This window comes from Castor canadensis, chromosome 10 (assembly GCF_047511655.1).
Source record: "Castor canadensis chromosome 10, mCasCan1.hap1v2, whole genome shotgun sequence".
NCBI classification, from domain to species: Eukaryota; Metazoa; Chordata; class Mammalia; order Rodentia; family Castoridae; genus Castor; species Castor canadensis.
In genome coordinates this window covers 33427292-33445482 of record NC_133395.1, presented here as the reverse complement: position 1 = coordinate 33445482, position 18191 = coordinate 33427292, and the positions used below count along the sequence as shown (strand labels likewise).

The window sequence follows — 18191 nt, the reverse complement described above, 5'->3', positions numbered from 1 at the left end:
ATATTTCATAGTTCTTACTACTGTTACATATATATATTCCAGTTTTTGCTGTTAGATATAATGGTGCTATAAACATTCTTGTATGTGACTTTTGGCGAAAAAATAAGTTGTGTTTTGAGCCATATACCTAGAAATGGGATAAGGTCATACAATATAAACGTATTTATCTTAAAAAGATACTACAAGTGGGTTCAAAGTTAGAGTCTGCATAAATTTCAAGCAGTAGTATGAGAACTTGTAAATTTTATTGGTGAGATGCTTTTGGGAGTTGATTGGGTTTCAACATTGCTTAAAATGAAAACACAAAATCTATGAATAGCACATTTGAAATATCAGACTATAATGGATAAAACATAAAAGAAACTTTTTAAAATAGAAAGCTGATATTTAATCATATCAGTGACTATGAAAAAATTGTTCTGGTATGTGCTCTAGATTTAACTTGCAGGTGATAATTAATATTCATTGAAATTTAGAATAAAACAATTTTTACTTATAATTAATGTGAGGTCCACGAATATTACTTAATAGATATTTTCTTTTTCTTCACAGGCAAGAAGAGACTGATAGGAGAGTGAAAAATGTAAGCTGTGTTTACTTTAATGAAGCATTGTACATAGTTTTTACTTTCATCTTCTGTTAGAAAGTAGTGGATTGAAAACTACTCTGAATATTTTTTCTAATTAAATTTTACATAGAAACCAACCTATCACAAATTCTAAATGCACTTAAATACATGTATTATCATATTTGGCTAGAAAGTATGTTCTCAGATCTTATGCATGTGTTGTGATTAGGTTAGAAAGCTGGCAGTTGTGTTACTTATCTGGTAAGGGAAAACTCATTTTAGGATTTTTAGGGGAACAAGTAAGAAATCATCAAATCAGACTTGAAGGGAAAACACTGAATGTTGAAGAACTCTAGGTAATTGTTCAGTGTAAACTCACAGAACGTCCTTAATATCCCACATAGTAGAAGAATATCTTAAAGTGACATATTTACTTAGTGTTCTTATTAAGGAAGCTGAGGATTACTGACTTGGGGTGTTTGGTCTGTAGTTTTACTGGAAAAATATTGGTGAATTAAAAAGTTTCACTTGTGTTTTTCTCTTAGAAAGTTTTTTCTTCTTTACTGGTAGAGTGCATGAATACCTTTTGGGATCTGGGCTTTTTGAACTGAGAAAGTCAGCAGAAATAACAAAATCTAGCAAGAATAATTAAGCTTTTTTGTGGCCCTTCTTTCCATAAATTTAAGAGTGCCTGCCTTTCAACCACAAAGTACTGTTACCCTTTGTAATTTGAGCCTCCTGAACCAAATTTGAGGTTACTGAATGGACTGATCTTGTTTTTTTTTTAAGGTTTTGATAACCTTGTACTGGCTGGGAAGAAAAGCACAAAGCAACCCCTATTATAATGGTCCCTATCTTAATTTGAAAGCATTTGAGAATCTTTTAGGACAAGCTCTGACTAAGGTAAGGAAACTGCACTGTAAGAGATGACTACTGTAACTAATATGGTTACCCTCTCACTTCCCCTTCTCCTCCTCATCTGTAACAGCATGGCAGCTCTGACAGTCTTTGCTCCCCTCTAGACTGGACTGAGTAGTAGGATCATTTGCTGGCTTTTGTCAAGGAATGAGTTAGTCTATTCCAGAACTCTTTCAAAGGATCAACATCTTTTTTTCTTTCGGTATTAGGGTTTGAACTCTGGGCTTCATGTTGCTAGTCAAGACTTTATCACAAGAGCCACATCCCCTGTCCTTTCTTGCTTTATTTTTCAGCTAGGGTCTTGCTCTTTTTGCCTGGGCTCGCCTCAGACTGCAATCTTCCTAACTCCACTTCCTACCTAGTTTGACTTACAGGTTTGCACCACTGTGCCAGCTTGTTTGAGATGGGAACTCAAAGACTTTTTTGCCTGTGCTGGCCTTGAGCCTTGATTCTCACCATCTTTACCTCTGAGTAACTGGGATTACAAGCATATCCATGCCTGGCAAGATCGATCTTTTAATTTTAAGTAATTTGATACACACATTTGTTTCTTTTCTTATATACAATGTAACTGCTTCTATACTCATTATGAACTCAACCTGCAGTAAAAAGTATTTCCAGGGCTATTAAAATTTATGGAAATTACTCAATTTCTTTTATAGTATGTGTTCTTGTCAGGGGTAATTATCTTTAAAGTCTATATTCTAATGTCACCATTCTGCATTTGTTTCCTAAAGAGTGGTTAGTGCTCTTTATGTTAGAATCCTTGGTTTTACACAAATTTCTATTCCTTCATATCGTGGACTCAATATGACGGCCTGCTTAATGCTTTTGAATTCTCTACTCCATTAGAGCCAGCTGCTGAAACTAACCACATTTCTTCCCAACCTTTATATGTAAGGCACTAATGGGAAAACAAATTTCTCTGTGGTGATACTTTTCCAGGAGAATTTACAAGCCTCAGAATAAAATATGTACTCAAAATGATAAAATACTGACTAGTTAATGGTGGCTGCTTTTGTTTTTTCTTTATTTTTGAGACAAAGTTTCTTATATAGCCCAGGCTGGTCTTAAACTTACAGTTCTCCTGCCTTAGCCTCCCAAGTGTTGGGATTACAGAAATGTGCCCAGGCTGGTCTTAAACTTACAGTTCTCCTGCCTTAGCCTCCCAAGTGTTGGGATTACAGAAATGTGCCATCATGTCTTGCTTGGTGGTTGCTTTATGGGATTATCTGATAATTAAATTTTGCACTACTGATAAAAAATTTAGTATTAGTTTCTGGCACACTGTAAGACTGCCATAAATGTTAGGTATAATTAGAACACAGAAGTTTTAAGCCAGGATGAAAATAATACCTTGCTCTACATCTATACTTATCTTTAAAAATCTTTAAATATTTTCCCCAGCCACATACATTGTAGAGATGGAGCCTAAAGTGTTTGGGTATTTTCTTTATTTTTTTGAACTGCAAATAATTGAAAGCACTTTATTCAAATTCCTTGAATCACCTATTCAGGAAGTAGTTGAACACATGCACATATGCTGTAGTCATGACAAATTACCCATCCTCACACGACATGGCTGTCCAAGACAGACCAGTGGATCAGTCACTGTTATGAAAGAGGGTGAGGCTCCAGTGGAGGAATTGCAGGGAGCTTTGGGCCCAAGGAAAACCTAGTTTTACAGTGGTTTCAGCTAAGAAAATATTCAAGTAAAACCTAAGTGGGACTTTGGTTCACGTAGTAGAGCTCTTTACAATCTTTGGAACTTTTTATAATAGTGTGACTCAGGCTGAATAATCTTACTACAGAGTTTCTACTAGGAATGACCCTCTAAAGGTCATTTCCTATCATCAGTGTTGACGTCAGGGAGTAAAAAGAATTTTTGGTAAATAAAGCTATAATTGTGGTCTGTAATTCTATTGTTATGAAGTGGAATGTACCATTTGTTTTGCGTCAAAACCCCTTCCCAGTAAACTAGATATGCTTAAGGCCAATCCAGAATTTCAATTAAAAAATCCTTGGTGTGATGTGTTGTGCAATAGTCAGTTTACAAGTTGGAGGCAACTCGCTGTACACTTGTCAGAGTGAGGTGCTCCAAACCGTGCTCCAGGGCCAGACTTGGGTTATTTTTTAGCTCAGTGATCCATCGTCACTTTAACATTTATGATGTCAGAAATCATTGTTCTGTGTGATTAACTCAGCCACTTATGTGTTCAAGAGATCTGATGGAGCTGAAGATTTTCTTTAAAATGTTCCATCTTCTATTTTGAGACATATTTTGTTCGCACCAGCACTGGGCCTAGCCAACCCATCTGCTCAGAAATAGCAAGTGTAAGATAGGTGCTGGCGTTTTCATGACAGGATGTCAATGCTAATGCAAGGATGCCTGGCACCTACAGCATGTGAAATCTTAAATCTGTGAGACCTATTGGAGCTTCAAATACTTGTCAAACAATTGAACCATGAATTGAACTGGTATTAGTTAAAAGTATAATCAGACTAATTATTCATTGTGAACACTGTTCAGCCTTTTCATATGTCAAAGGTATTCATAATGAAAAGCTGAGAAAATAATACAGCAAATACCCACATAATTATCTGACTCAATTTAAACTGGCCCATTTTGGCTTTATCTATGTATTTATCCAATTCTGTATTTTTATGTAACCATTTAAAGATAAATTGCAGATATTCAGATATCATATCTCACTCCTAAGTACTTAGCATGCATCTCTTTAGGATATTTCTCTACATAGCCACAGTGCATGTTATATTTAAGAAATCTTCTAAATACTCCCCATTATTTAATATCTAGTGCGTTTCCTAAGTCTCTCAAGTACTCCTCATAGCTTTTTTTTAAATAACTGAATCATGATTTAATCAGAGTTCACATTTTGTTAGTAATTTCTAAGTTCTTTAGATGGTCTTTCTGTATTAGAAATCTCACCTGAAAGTAATATTGCTGATTTCTAGCTAAGTTAAATCCAAAATTTAAAAGGTTAAGGTTTTTTTGCCATTCTATTTCAAAGGAGTGTCAGTTAAAATGCTTATTTTGAGTAAGCCCTGTATAATTTACAAGCCTGTTGGTAGCAGCATTTGTCATGCACTTTTGTATCTCTTATATGAGTAAAACCAATACTTTCTTTAGATCCAAGGAAGCTAAGTCTCACATTTCAGCAAACGAGTATGCTTCCCTTGACTCAATAAGATCTAGGTGTCATAGTTAGTGAAAACAAATTAGTTCTATACCGTAGATACCCACTTATCTTGCTCTTTTTCTATTAACTTGATTGTTTGAGAGTGGGAAACTATTAAGGTTTTAATATAAAGCACGTGAATATTTTCTAGGGATAGAAGGAATAATCTTACTGACTTAGCGCCCTTGGGGTATCCACATCAACGCTGGTTTTTCTCTTTGACATCTCTTGCATTTATTGCCAGAGAACTGTCAGTAATCATAGATTTATCATTTCAATGTTATTCTAATTAATTTTGGCTTTGTAAGACTATTCTCTCTTCCTTATTGTAAAGACCATACTACTTTATTCAGTAATATCAACTATCTTCTTATTGTTACATTGAACACAGATTATTTTCTGATTTTTTTATCAGCTCTTTTTCTTGTGTTCAACAGGGAAATCTCATTGCCTCACCTATCAAATAAATTTTATACTAACTTTCTATTCTTTTCATTTAATTTTTGGCCGTACTAGGGTTTGAACTCCAGAGTTCATGTTTTCAAGGCAGGCACTCTACCACTTGAGCCATGCTTCTAATCCTTTTTCTTTGGTTATTTTGGAGATAAGGTCTCGCTTTTTGCCCAGGTTGGCCTGGAACTCTAATCCTCCCAATCTGAGCCTCCTGTGTAGCTGGGCTGACAGATGTGCATTACCATGCATGCCTGTTGATTGAGATGGGCTCTCAAGACCTGTTTTCACAAGGGCTGGCTTTGAATGGAGATCCTCCTGATCTGTCTCCCAAGTAGGTAGGATAACAGATGTGAGCCACTGTTGCCTGGCTTAATTTACTATTCTTTATCAAATGCCTTTTTTTAGGCACTTGAAGACTCCAGCTGTCTGAAAAGAAGTGGACGGGACAGTGGCTACGGTGATATCTGGTGTCCTGACCGAGGAGAGTTTCTTGTTCCTCCAGGCAGACATAAGAGGGACAATTCCTTTGAAAGCTTGGACTCTTTGGGATCTCGATCATTGACCAGCTGTTCCTCAGATATCACACTGAGAGGGGGACGTGAAGGTGAGTTGCACTTTGGGCTGTCATTTTTTTTTTTTTCATAGTAAGAGAAAATTTGGAATCAGTGAAAGTAGAAAAATGGAATGAAAACTGTTTATGCAAAAACTTCACCAAGCAGTGGGTTTTAGGAAGGACTTAACTGGGAACTGGGGTATCTTGATTTTTTTTCTCTCTCTCATAATGAGAGTCTCCATATTTTTTTCCCATCCATTGTTGGATCGGACTCATGAGGAGATAGTTCACTGTGACCTGTTTTCTCAGTGAGAATCTTTATTTACAGATTTAGCCTCAGTGATCAGGACCTATGAGGCCTGTTAGCTCATGTATATACATACAAAAAAAGAATCTAAGTAAGATTCTGTAAGAAGTCTTTTCTAGTTTTAGAGTAATTTTCTCCTCTTATTTTTCCTTACAAGATTTAAAAAATACGCAAGAAACAACTGGAGAGGCATTTTAAGAATTATCTCAAAACTTTGATAAACTGGGAAGCATCTTGTGTCCGGTCAGCCTTGTGGCTCACCGAGGACAGAGCAAGCGAGGGAAAGAACCTTCTTTCAAAGTTGCCGCCTCTGTCCAAAGCTGTTATTTAAATGTGAGTCTTGTTCTTGAGGCTGCTGGGTAGTGCCAGCCGTTTCTGACTAAGTCTCCGGTCACTGTGAATTGATGAAATTTAAACCACAAGTGAAATTTCTCGAAACCCTGGGGATGTAGCTCAGGGACAGCATATGTGAGGTCCTGGTTTTCACCTCCAGCACTGGAGAAAAAAATTTTTTTCATAAAATATTTCTGTGTTTCCACCATCATGAAAAAATGGAGGGGCCTGCTGTTGAGTTTGTCCTTGATGGCTAAGAACTCCACTTTCCTTCTTTATTATGAACATTATATTTCTAAATGTTGTTCCTAAGATCTTATTATGAAGAAAACTTCAAACATCAGAAAACAATGTATTATCAACTTGTTTTTCAAAATTTAATTAAGCATAGTAGCAAAAACTATATTCTTTACTTTTGTACTACTAGTAGTTTTTAAAAAGCATGACCAACTCCCTAAGCATTAATCTTTATAATTATTACTACATTTGTTCACTTGGGCTGTTTGCTCTCTAGGTGTGACATTTTCATAACTTGGATGACAATTGTCATACCTTTTAAGGAAATAAATCTGAGTTTATAACTCACCTGAGAGATTAAAGTTGTAAACACAGAGAGTGAAACTCTGAACCCATCATATTACTCTGTCCTGACTGAAGCGCCTACAGCATGCAATATTTAAATGTAGATCTGGCTAACGAATAAACGAAGGAAAGACTTGTGGGCATATGCAGGTTTTAGTTCATTCAAATGTGGCAAGACAGAAAGAAGTATGGGATCCGGTCCACAGACACCCTGGCTGTCTAAGGCAGAGGGGTGTGGTCTCATTGCCTCCAGGTCTCTGGAAAGGAATTGCAAATGGACCTTGCTTGGAGTGTGGAGGTCTTAGCAATTCTAGCAAAGTGTGTGGGGAAAGTTTTACCAGAACGATGAAGCATTTCTGTGATTAGTGTGTAAACATTCTGCTGCTACCCACCAGCTGTAGTGTAGGGTTACCACAATTAGGATGATTAGGGTAAGAGGATTGCAAAGTAAAGTTCCCTAGTTTTGTATGAAAACATGTATCAAGAGTGACATTTAGGCAAAGAATTGCAGAGCACTGTAGGAGACTAAAAGATTAAACTTTAAAAATTCAAAAACATAATCTGATTTTAAAATTTCACATGTGCATTTTGGCAAGAATCACTGGCACTTTTTTTTGAAATAAGAGAAATGGCTTTTTTAAAGAGGTGGTTAAAAAACTCACAAGATTGCCTTCTTATTCTCCCAACTGTGGCTGCCTAGTCTTTCTCCCTTTTCACCCTGACTCTATTCTTTTACCATGCCTGTAGCACAACCACTTCCTATGCACTAGTCACAGTGTTATTTACTGTAGACTCCTGTTAGGTGGGAGGGAGTAGACAGACTGCCTTTAGCTCAGGTTAACCCTGCAGATGCTGAGAGCCTGTAGCTTTCAGGTGTTTTATACCCCCTGGCTCTGGATGCACCCTCCTGGGAAGCAAGGGACACCTGCAAGTTATTCTTACAAATACACACAAGACAGGTGGAAAAGGGCAGGAGACAGACACCGTTTGGATCTGTAGTGTTATTCTCCCAATGTTTTTAAAAGAGAAGACTTACTTTCTTTTTTAAGTGGGTTCGTTATAATTTGCATGCATCTGACCTTGAGGTCTATCAGAGGTGTTTCTTTTAAGTTTTTTAAAATGACCTTGAATCAAAATACAAGATTCCTAATATAATTTCCATGTTCTTGAGTTCTGGGCCCTTGTATAGGCATAAGACTTGGGATTCCTTTGGTATTTTAGGTAACATTCTCTCTATTCTCTGTAATGTAGGATCTTGTTCAAGGGTGCCCTCGTAAGCCACCTCATAGGGGTGACCGCATAAGAATCCACCAGACTCCTTTGCAATCCTGTTTTTTACTTCTCTTTCTGTCTTATCTCCCCTCAGTAACTTTGATAAGCACATACCTGATTTTTAGCTGCAGTTTCTCTAGAATTACTTCTTCATTTTATTATAAGCATCTGTGACTTGATTGCTAGATTATATTCACATGTATTGCATCAACAACTTTTATGAGCCATCCTGGAGGTAAAGGCAATTGGGAAGGAAAGGGATTCAACAGTGAATAGGACTTTTTCTGCTGAGAATGTATGACAGCAAAAGAATGTACCTCCAGTATGCAAAGCAAGTTCCTCCTGATGGATCTTATCACAACTTCATGACAAATTGCTAAAAATATTCCCCTCTTCCCAGCAGCAGCAGCACTGAGTTTCCAAGGGAAAAACAAAGCAGATATGCTGAGCGGTTTCAGCTAGGAGAGTAATTTGAAGAGGAAAAGCAAAATTTTGTGCTTTCTTTATAGGTTTTGAAAGTGACACAGATTCAGAATTTACATTCAAGATGCAAGAGTATAACAAAGATGATATGTCCTATCGGAGGATTTTGGCTATAGAGCCAAAGTCTGCTTTGCCATTCAATCGTTTTTTACCCAACAAAAGTAGACAGCCATCCTACATGCCAGCTCCCTTGAGGAAGAAAAAGCCAGACAAGAATGAGGATAACAGAAGAAGTTGGGCAAGTCCGGTCTTCACAGAAGCAGATGGAACATTTTCAAGGTATTGGGAGGTGATGTGATTACGGAGTTCTGTGTGCTTTGTGACTTTCGTGGGGTCTTTAAGTGTGGTAAAAAGAATAGCTCTCAAAGTGTACTTTCTAGATAATAAATTTCACTGGTAACTTTTCTTGCATCTATTTTTAGTCATACTTATCTTGAAGATACACTATGTTAGAATGTCAGCAGACGATTTGCTAGGTCTTTTAAAAATGCATGCCTTCAGTTTACTGGTATTTTTCAGCTTACTGGATGAGTGATAACATTCATTGTGAACTCTGCCATGTTTTCTTCCATTGTTTCCTGGTTTTTTTTGTTGTTGTTGCTGCTCTTAGTGGACACATAAAGAATTCTTTAATTTCCCATCAAATTAGCAGAGCAGAGCATGGTTTTTCAAATCCAACTTCCTATGAGGAGGTGTGTACTTCTGAAAGTGGTTCAGGGATGGAGGATGAACGAACGTTGCCTGATGTGATTTTGGATGACTTAGCCAACCGTAGATTCCAAGTGAGAAAGAGACCCGGGAGTTTCGTCTCAAAAACCACCTCTCCCAATTCTTGTCCACAAATATTTTCTCCTGACACATTAGCCCCTGGGCTATTCACACTGAAGTCAGAAATAGATTTGTCAGACATGTGTTTGTCCTGGATCTGAATGTCTATCATGCTGCTGATTGAATTCAGAAATTCCAGCCTGTTTGGAGTTCCTTTCATTTTTAACCCAGCTTCTACTTAAGTGTCTTTGGTCATGTGTATCTAGTGGTTCTCGAACTAAACTGTGATGCTGCTGTAATGCTTAACTTTGTTCTAGGAGCTGTGGGGATGAGAACAGGAGTTAATTTGCTTGATTCACAGTGGTGTAAACCTTGTGAGGCGAAATGCATGCCTTCTGTGTTCTGTGTCACAAGTTGTTCACAGAGTACCTTACCTGGTTGGATGTTTTGAACAGTAACCAGAGGAAGACTTCAGGCACCAAGGTGGAGAACTGGCCAAGAATCCGAGAAACTTCAAACTCCTCTTGTTTGAAAGAGGAAGAAGAAAAGATAACAAGCATACCCAACATTCTAAAGGATGATCTCTATGTGCGAAAGCTAAGTCCAATCATGCCAAATCCAGGAAATTCTTTTGATCAGTTTCTTCCCAAATGTTGGACCCCTGAAGATGTGAGCTGGAAAAGAATAAAAAGGGAAACTTATAGACCATGGTATAAAGAATTTCAGGGATTCAGGTTTGTTTTTGTGCATGTTTCCATTCTTCCAGTATTCATCCATACTGTCACCTGGTGCATTCTATGTGCATTTTTTTTTTTAATGAGGGCTAGTTTCACCTCTAATATTTAAAGAACTTCTAGATCTGAAAATTTAAGCATTAGGGCTGGGTGTTAATGGTTCACACCTGTAATTCCAGCAACCAGGAGACTAAAGCAGAAGAATTGTGAATTCTGGGCTAGCCTGGGCTACAAAGGGAGAGTCTGTCTTAAAAAAATTTTTTTTTAGAGCTAGGAATCTGGATTTTAAAAAGCCTTCTTTTATGTGTAATCATAGTTTGGCATTGATTTCAGTAGTTTATTCTTCAATTTCTTATCTCCTTCTGTTCCTCCTCTTCTCCATGTCACTTCATATGAAGGAATTCAGACTCTGAGGATGAGGACTCAGGCTCTGACAGAAGCTCCATCATTTTTAGTAGAATACAAAAAGCAGAGCATAGGTTAGACAGCAACTGCCAAAGACCTTCACTCTTGCTGGAACTAGCCACCAAACGGGCCATAAAATCACGCAACACCCATGCAGCCAGGAAGACCAGTGGTGCTTCGGATGAGCCCAGGTGCACCTGTCTGCATGAGCTGCCTGCTTGGGGTCTGGGGTCAGATGCCCCCTCCACCTGCTTCTCCTGCTACATTAATCCTGGACCTGACTGTTTCGAGTCATGGAAACTTAACAGACTTAATACAAAAGCATACAGCACATAACACTGCTTTCTGCGTAAGCCTGTGAGCTTGGAAGTCTGTAGGACTCAACTTTCTTTGTTAGCACACTAATTTGCAAGACAGTATATATTTACATGTGACTGTTCTTTTGGAAAACCAGTCCCAAAAAGGCTTCTTAGAAAGATTACTAATTTTAGAGCTGTGCTGTGTTTGGAGAGGTGGAGAAAAAAGAGCTTTTAGATAGAGCCTGGGTATGGCAAATCTGGGAGGATGCAAAGAAAATTCATCAGGGGTATTTTATAAAACTTTAGAGTAATTTCCTTTTTTCTGCTTATCATTGTGTGAAATCTGTGATGGCCAACTCTTGAGATTGTCTAAGTTCATTCCTTGGGGGGAGGGGGCGGTGGGCAGTATGGCTGATAGAATGAGGAAGTGGGTACGAGGCAGAGCTGTGGGTTTGCCAGGGAGGTGCATTCAGTCCAAGTTCTAGCCCCCACACTTGGCTTTATAGTGGCCACCTTTCCTGGACAGTATGTGCCGCCCTCATTTCTTTAAGTGGTACCCAGGAAAGTCATCCAATGACATTAAATGCTAGTCTGTCTACTTGCAGGAGCTCCTCCTATGACCCCTAAAATAATTCACCTGTGGTGTGTGCCTAGTTGGTCTGCTGCCTAATTACCCTTTCTCCTCAAACTTAATAAGATTCTCCCTTTTTCTCTTCTGTGCTTCAGTCAGTTTTTATTACTTCAGGCTCTCCAAACATATTCTGATGACATCTTGTCTTCTGAAACAAATGTTAGAATTGATCCCACATCTGGCCCAAGGCTCATAACACGCAGAAAGAATCTCCCTCATTCACCAGGTTACAGAAGAAATGACCTCGAGATGCCAGCTCTGGATCCTGACTTAGAAAATGATGATTTCTTTGTCAGAAAAACTGGGGCTTTCCACGCAAATCCATGTGTTCTCCAAGCTTTTGAGGACTTTAGAAGGTTCTCTGAGCAAGATGATCCTGTAGAGCGAGATATAATTTTGCAGTGTAGAGAAGGTGAAATTATACTTCCAGATTTAGAGAAAGATGACATGATTGTTCGTCGAATTCCAGCACAGAAGAAAGAAATACCCTTGTCCGGGGCCCCAGATAGATACCATCCAGTCCCTTTTCCTGAACCCTGGACTCTGCCTCCAGAAATTCAAGCAAAATTTCTCTGTGTACTTGAAAGGACTTGCCCATCCAAAGAAACAAGTAATAGCTGTAGGATATTAGTGCCTTCATATCGGCAGAAGAAGGACGACATGTTGACTCGCAAGATCCAGTCTTCAACACTGGGAACTGCTGTGCCTCCCGTCAGTTTCACTCCTGGCCCTTGCAGCGAGGCTGACTTACAGAAGTGGGAGGCTATCCGGGAGGCCAGCCGACTTAGGCATAAGAAACGACTGATGGTTGAGAGGTCAGAGTGTGTTTCTGCAAGGATTGGCTTGTTATGGATGGTCTCGTGTGACTTTTTCTTGTGCAAAAAAAAAAAAAAAAAGCAGCATTAGATTGTTCAGACTTGCATGTTGTGTGCTGTTTTGAAGCATCCTATAAAAATTTCTTTTGCTTTGAGAAACTTTTAGGCACTTTGTGGAAAAAGTGCAATTCCATATTTGCACATTTCCTGAGTCTATTTAAGATGGTATATATACAAATCTTGACTTTAGCTCTAAGTTTATTGCACTATTCTGTATTACGAAGTTTCACAAAACTGCTTTCCAATGATGTTTATAGTTTTATTTGCATGTCCAGGCATTTTTGTAAAAAAGTCTGGTTGTAGTTTGGTTTTATGTGTTTCTCATATTTTGGAGTGTCTGATTTTTTTTGAATGTAAAATTTCCCCTTAAAATATGGCATTGCAAATCTCATTAACTTGATTTTTGTTTCTGACCTAGGTTTCTTGAATTATCAACTTGTAATACTTTTGTTCATAAAGTTTAGTGCAAACTTCATTAAAATGCATGAGTATTACTGTCTGCTGAATTTTACATGTATGCTATTGTGACCATTTTGGTAGTTGTTATTTCATGCAACTTGTCTTCTTGATTACTGTTCACTTTGTTGAACTTGGGGATAGACAAATCTGATGAGGTGAATAAAATTAGTAGGTCCAAGTCTAAGGTTTTCCTGACAATGGGAAACCTTGTATGGATGTGTTAGCTTATATTAAGTCAAGAAAGCCTTCATTTTGCTTGATTGAAGGTCCTTGAGAAATAGGTTCCATGAAAACTTGAGACACAATCAAGAATGGCTGAAGAAGTAACCTTTTGAGATTTGTCCATCTTCTGTTAGACTCAAAGACATTGAACATTTAGAAACTAACATAATTGAAAAAAGTGACTTTAATTTTTGGTTTTCTGATCTCTTAGACTCTTTCAAAAGATTTATGGTGAGAATGGGTAAGTTTTATGGTTCACAGTAATAAACATACTGCATATTGTTTGTCTTTTGTGTAGCTTGCACTCTGTTCTGGCATGTCACTAAATGGGGGTGCTGCCTGCAGTGCATGCGATTGTAAAATTAGGAAGTTTTTATTAACTTTTAACCTAATGGCATTTTTTTTGTATATCTGAGTGCCCAGTGCATGAAATTCTATATAAAAAATAGCTTTTGTTGTCTTAGGAATTTAAACATTTGTTACATCTCTTTTTTTTTTTTTAATTTACTGAGTTGATTAAAATAACAAGAGCATTTGCCTAAGACATTTATGCTTGTTATGGTATTTGATTGCTAAATAGCCTGAAGTTTCTGGTTGCTGGGTGAGACTGAGCAGGCCATCTTCAGCATGACCTGCTGAAGAGTAGTCAAGCATCTACTCTTAGTTTGTTGTAGGAAAGCTATTTTAACTTGATTAAAAATCCCTCTGCAGTTTCAAGCACGTTTGAATAACTTTCAGAAAGAATTCTCATTTCTAAATCACCTTGACTTTATAATATAAGCAGGTCTCTGGAATAGTCCTTTTTTTTTTTTTCTTTTAAAGGGGATTTAAGTACCCAGAGTACAAGTACTTGGTAGGATGTAAACACACATTACCTTACTGGCTTGACTGTACTTGTTCCTCCTTAGTGAAAGGGCATCATGTAACTGAGTTACACTTAGCTGGATGGAAGTCAGTGTAGAGTGCTTTCCCACCATGTGTGAGGCCCTGGGTTGATCCCTAGTGCTGGATTTAAGGGGTGGGGCAGGTGGGAAGACAGAGAGGCAGACAGACAGAGACAGGGAGATAGGCAGAGAGACAGAGACACACACACATACAGAGAGAGAGAGAGAGAGAGAGAGGAGAGACACGGAAAGAGGCAGGGAGAGGGACTAGGAGAGGGAGAGACAGAGAGGAGAGGCAGAGACAGAGACAGAGATTGTGCCAGATAGAGAGAAAGGGAGGGAAAGAGAGGGAGAGAGGGAGAGGGAGAGAGAAAGAGAGAGATAAGGGAGAGGGAGAGAGAGATATTGAGATTGTGCCTGAGAGACAGACTGTGCCTGAGAGAGAGAGAACTGTGCCTGAGAGAGACAGAGAGACATCCTAAGGATTTTTCTGAAGTTGAGCTAGCAGAAGCAAATGTTTTCAGTCAACAATTCCAGGATAGTTATTTGGATAGGACAGTATTTGTTTTAAAGACTGGTCCCCATGCAGTTGAGTGCCAAGGTAACTACTCAAATAAAGCAAGATAATCTGTAAATTGAGACTGATGAATAATGCATGCTTATCAAATAATGAAACACAATGTGTCTTTAGAAAATTCAACTGTGTTTTAAAGCAGTTGAAATCAAATCTATCATACAGAATTTTTTCAGTATTGTTAGTTACCAGTGCTTTCTGTATGTTAATCTTCAATGAAAATATAGTGAATAAGTAAATATAGATACATATATATATATTCAAATTAGATTGCATGTAGGATTTTGCTCTACAACCCATTCGTGTTTCTGCAGGGTGCTCATTCTTTGAACATCATACCCTGGAAAAGCATTATTGCTCAACATCTTAATTGAAAAATCACTGCCTATATATAACATGAATCCCTTCTTTTTGATAAGGACCAGTTTAAAGAGAGATGTGCAGTATCTTTTGAGTTCTTAGACTGTTAAATCTAGCTTGCTTTTTTGTTTTGTTTTGTGTTTGGTTTGGTTCTGGGATTGAACCCAGGACCTTTGCATGTCAAGCAAGTGCTCTCCCTGGCTGGATGGCTTGCATTTTATTTTGCTTTTAACACCTGCCAGTTTATTTTTAGTAAGCTTTGTATGTGGCTGTCAGTTCTTAGGTGCATGCTTTTGTGTTGCATGACTTTATGTCTGTATGGTTCTGTGAAGTGTGAAAATTTGGTTAATAAAATGTTAATGAATGACACATAAAATTTTGTGGTAAGAAGCCAGGCATGGTGGTACATGCCTGTAATCCCAGCTACTTGGGAAGTGGAAGATTGTTGTCGAAGGTTGGTCTTGGGCAAGGCGTGAGACCTTATCTGAAAAACAAACTAAAAAGCAAAAGGCCTGGGGAATAGGTTGAGAGCTAGAGCATTTGCAGTGCAATACCCTGAGTTCAATCTCTAGTAGCACCCACTCCAAAATGTTGTAAGAAAATGTAGAAATAATCTCAAAATGTGATAAAGCCATTGAATTTGATCTCAACCTCAACAGGAAATAAAGAGCAACTAAATGTAAAGTTTTAATCACAGATAATGAAGACATCTGTGTTACTTAATGTATTTTGGCCAAGAGATGAATCATGAAGTCATAAGGTAGCAAAAAAGGAAGGGAAAAACAAGCTCATTTGGGTTACTTTCTGGGAATTATTCTTCACCCCAGAGGACAGTTAGTAGTGCCCAGAGATAGTTTTCTTTGTCACAGTCAGGTGTGTGTATATTAGTTTCATTTAGTGCACATAGTATATCCCCCATAACACACAATTTTCCAGCTCAAATCCTGCTCTTGAGAAAACTTGATCTTAGACAATACATCTCCAAATGGGAACCCCTCCTCGTGTTGTCCCTCACACAGATTTTAAAAATGATTGCTCATCACAGAACTCCTGTATACCTCACTGAAGCCATTTAGAGATACATAAATAAGTATATTCATATTTGCTTCTGATGACATATTGTGGAATTTCTAGGCGGGTGCAGTATTTATCACTTAACCACACCCCAGGCCATGTTGTGGGACTTCTATTCTATGTGTAAGGCTATCGGTAATTTTGTATTGAGGAAAATTTGTCTTTTTTTTTATTCCTTACTCCTTAAATACTCATAAGTTTCTTGGAACTGGATTGTAAAATATTATGCCTGAATGACAGCCAAGAAATGCCAGGATTATCGTAGACAGAGTAGAAGACAGTCAAGCTTTGTGATCTTGTTTTATGATTGATAACTTCTTCCTTAAACTTTCCTCTGTTATGCTATAAAAATTCCATTCAAGTGAAAAGGCAAGATTTTTTCCCCCCTTTGGTACTGGTGTTTAAACTCAGGGTCTTGCACTTGCTGTACAGGCATTCTACCACCTGAGCCATGCTTTCAGCCAGGCAAGATTTTTTTTTTTTTTTTGTGGGGAAAAAAAAAATCCAAATGCAGTTTGTACATTGGTGCCTTTCTGAATAAGGAAATACAGCTCACAGTTGCAGGTAGATGAATTGTGGGAGAATAACGATGGGACTTTCCAGTGAACAGGCATTTATTCAACAAAGCATGCTGGACGTGCTTACAGTTTTCCCAAACAATTTTGCTGATGTTCTCTCCTGTGCTTGTCTTGATACTGGAAGGTAGACCGATTTTTACCTGCATTTCAGAGACATGGAGGAGAAACATCTTTCAGGATGTAGACTCCTGAGTGGGAGAACCGGACTGGAGCTTAACCTCATGAGCTAATCCACAAGACTGCTTGGCACTGTTCCCTGCCACACAGTGAACCCTCACAAGCTTATTATGCTTCTCAGGCTGATAAGGAAAGAAAGAATTGTTCAGGGGCAACTCCTATACTTCAGAAGTTCTAGATTTTATCAGTGTGATCTCTGGGGTGAACTTTCTAATTGGAAGTGGCTTGGAGAGCCAGTGTCTGGGAGAGCATATGGAATCCTATTTGCCTTAATAAGAATTGATACATAGCACTAGATTTTTTTTTTAAATGGACTCAACACAACCATGTACAGTTATCACAGTGTAGCATGTGAGGAATTGAGGCTAAGAAGGGAACTGATACGTATTTGGTGGGTGAAAACTGCTTCTTCAGCTGGGCCTGGAGACCTCTCCTATTCTTCTGGTGTCTGCAGTCTGTGATGGAATGTGCTCCAGCTTTAGTGGAGGTAACTTTATATACACTAGGGAACAGATTGTGCTTACATTCCTGCCTTCACAGGGGCTTGTCTACTCTAGAACTTATTTGGCTCAATATATTCATGCTGAGGACCATTTGAGCACCAAGCTGTGCTGAATGCTTGGGTCCACAGGGGAAGTATGCAGCATACCCTGATAAGCACACAGTATGGGAAGATGTGTATTAACACTTCACAGCCAGTTAGATCACAATAGAGCAGCCATGGGAGTTGGGCCAGTTTAGATTGTCCAACCTTCCTCCCTTCCACCAAAAGATGATTTTTTTCCACTAAAAGATTATTGAAGTGTGAATTAGTATTTTGATTTTCATTCTTTGTTGGACATTCAGCTTTCCCTCGTGCCTTGGACCGGGACATTTTTTTCATGTCTGTTAATGAATATTGTTATGTTAGCTCATGTAGCTTCATTCTTTGACAGTGTGACTTAAACAAATTGTTATTTTCAAATTTACAAAAATCAATTTTCTGTGTAGTAATACCCACTAATATATATACTACAGTAATAGAGTCATGTATTTTCATGTGTGCTTACAACCCTATATGTAACTTATTCCTTGATCCTTAGTAAAGCAAATATAACCTTATAATGCTTTAGAGAACAGTAATGCTTTCTCACAAAGAATTAGAAATGTTCCAAGTTTCATGTATTGTGCTTGATTAACTATGACAAAACTTACCTCATTCTTACAGATATTAACTGAGGGCCTGCTACATGCTTCATGCTTTAAGTGTTTTCCTTCCAAGAAGCAGATGGCTTGTGAGGGGGGTGAGCAAGGCATGCCTGTGCACACACTGTAGCTTGAAATCCAGTACTAAGTACCATAAGAGAAATACAGTTGAAGGACTGGAGCAGTTGAGAAAATGGGCAGACCATTATATGGAAAAGCTGGGAAGACTTTATCCAAGTGGTAGAATTTGATCTAGTCATTAATTGAACACATGTATGGAGCACTTACCATGGGCCG

At 38.2% G+C, this 18191-nt stretch overlaps 1 protein-coding gene across 12 annotated transcripts in view; it reads left to right on the top strand.

The window, feature by feature from the left end:
• Nucleotides 1-18191, top strand: part of Lmo7 (LIM domain 7) — a 185880-nt gene that overhangs the window by 126376 nt on the left and 41313 nt on the right. For 4 of the 12 annotated variants that reach the window (XM_074043208.1, XM_074043207.1, XM_074043206.1 and 1 more), the window contains 7 exons: nucleotides 553-583; nucleotides 1358-1471; nucleotides 5545-5743; nucleotides 8696-8948; nucleotides 9893-10171; nucleotides 11602-12321; nucleotides 13274-13303. In XM_074043208.1, the coding sequence (XP_073899309.1) occupies nucleotides 553-583; nucleotides 1358-1471; nucleotides 5545-5743; nucleotides 8696-8948; nucleotides 9893-10171; nucleotides 11602-12321; nucleotides 13274-13303 (1626 nt within the window). Of the gene's footprint in view, nucleotides 1-552; nucleotides 584-1357; nucleotides 1472-5544; nucleotides 5744-8695; nucleotides 8949-9892; nucleotides 10172-10569; nucleotides 10768-11601; nucleotides 12322-13273; nucleotides 13304-18191 lie in introns of all 12 variants that reach the window. The other 8 variants (XM_074043205.1, XM_074043209.1, XM_074043212.1 and 5 more) reach the window with 4 other exon arrangements.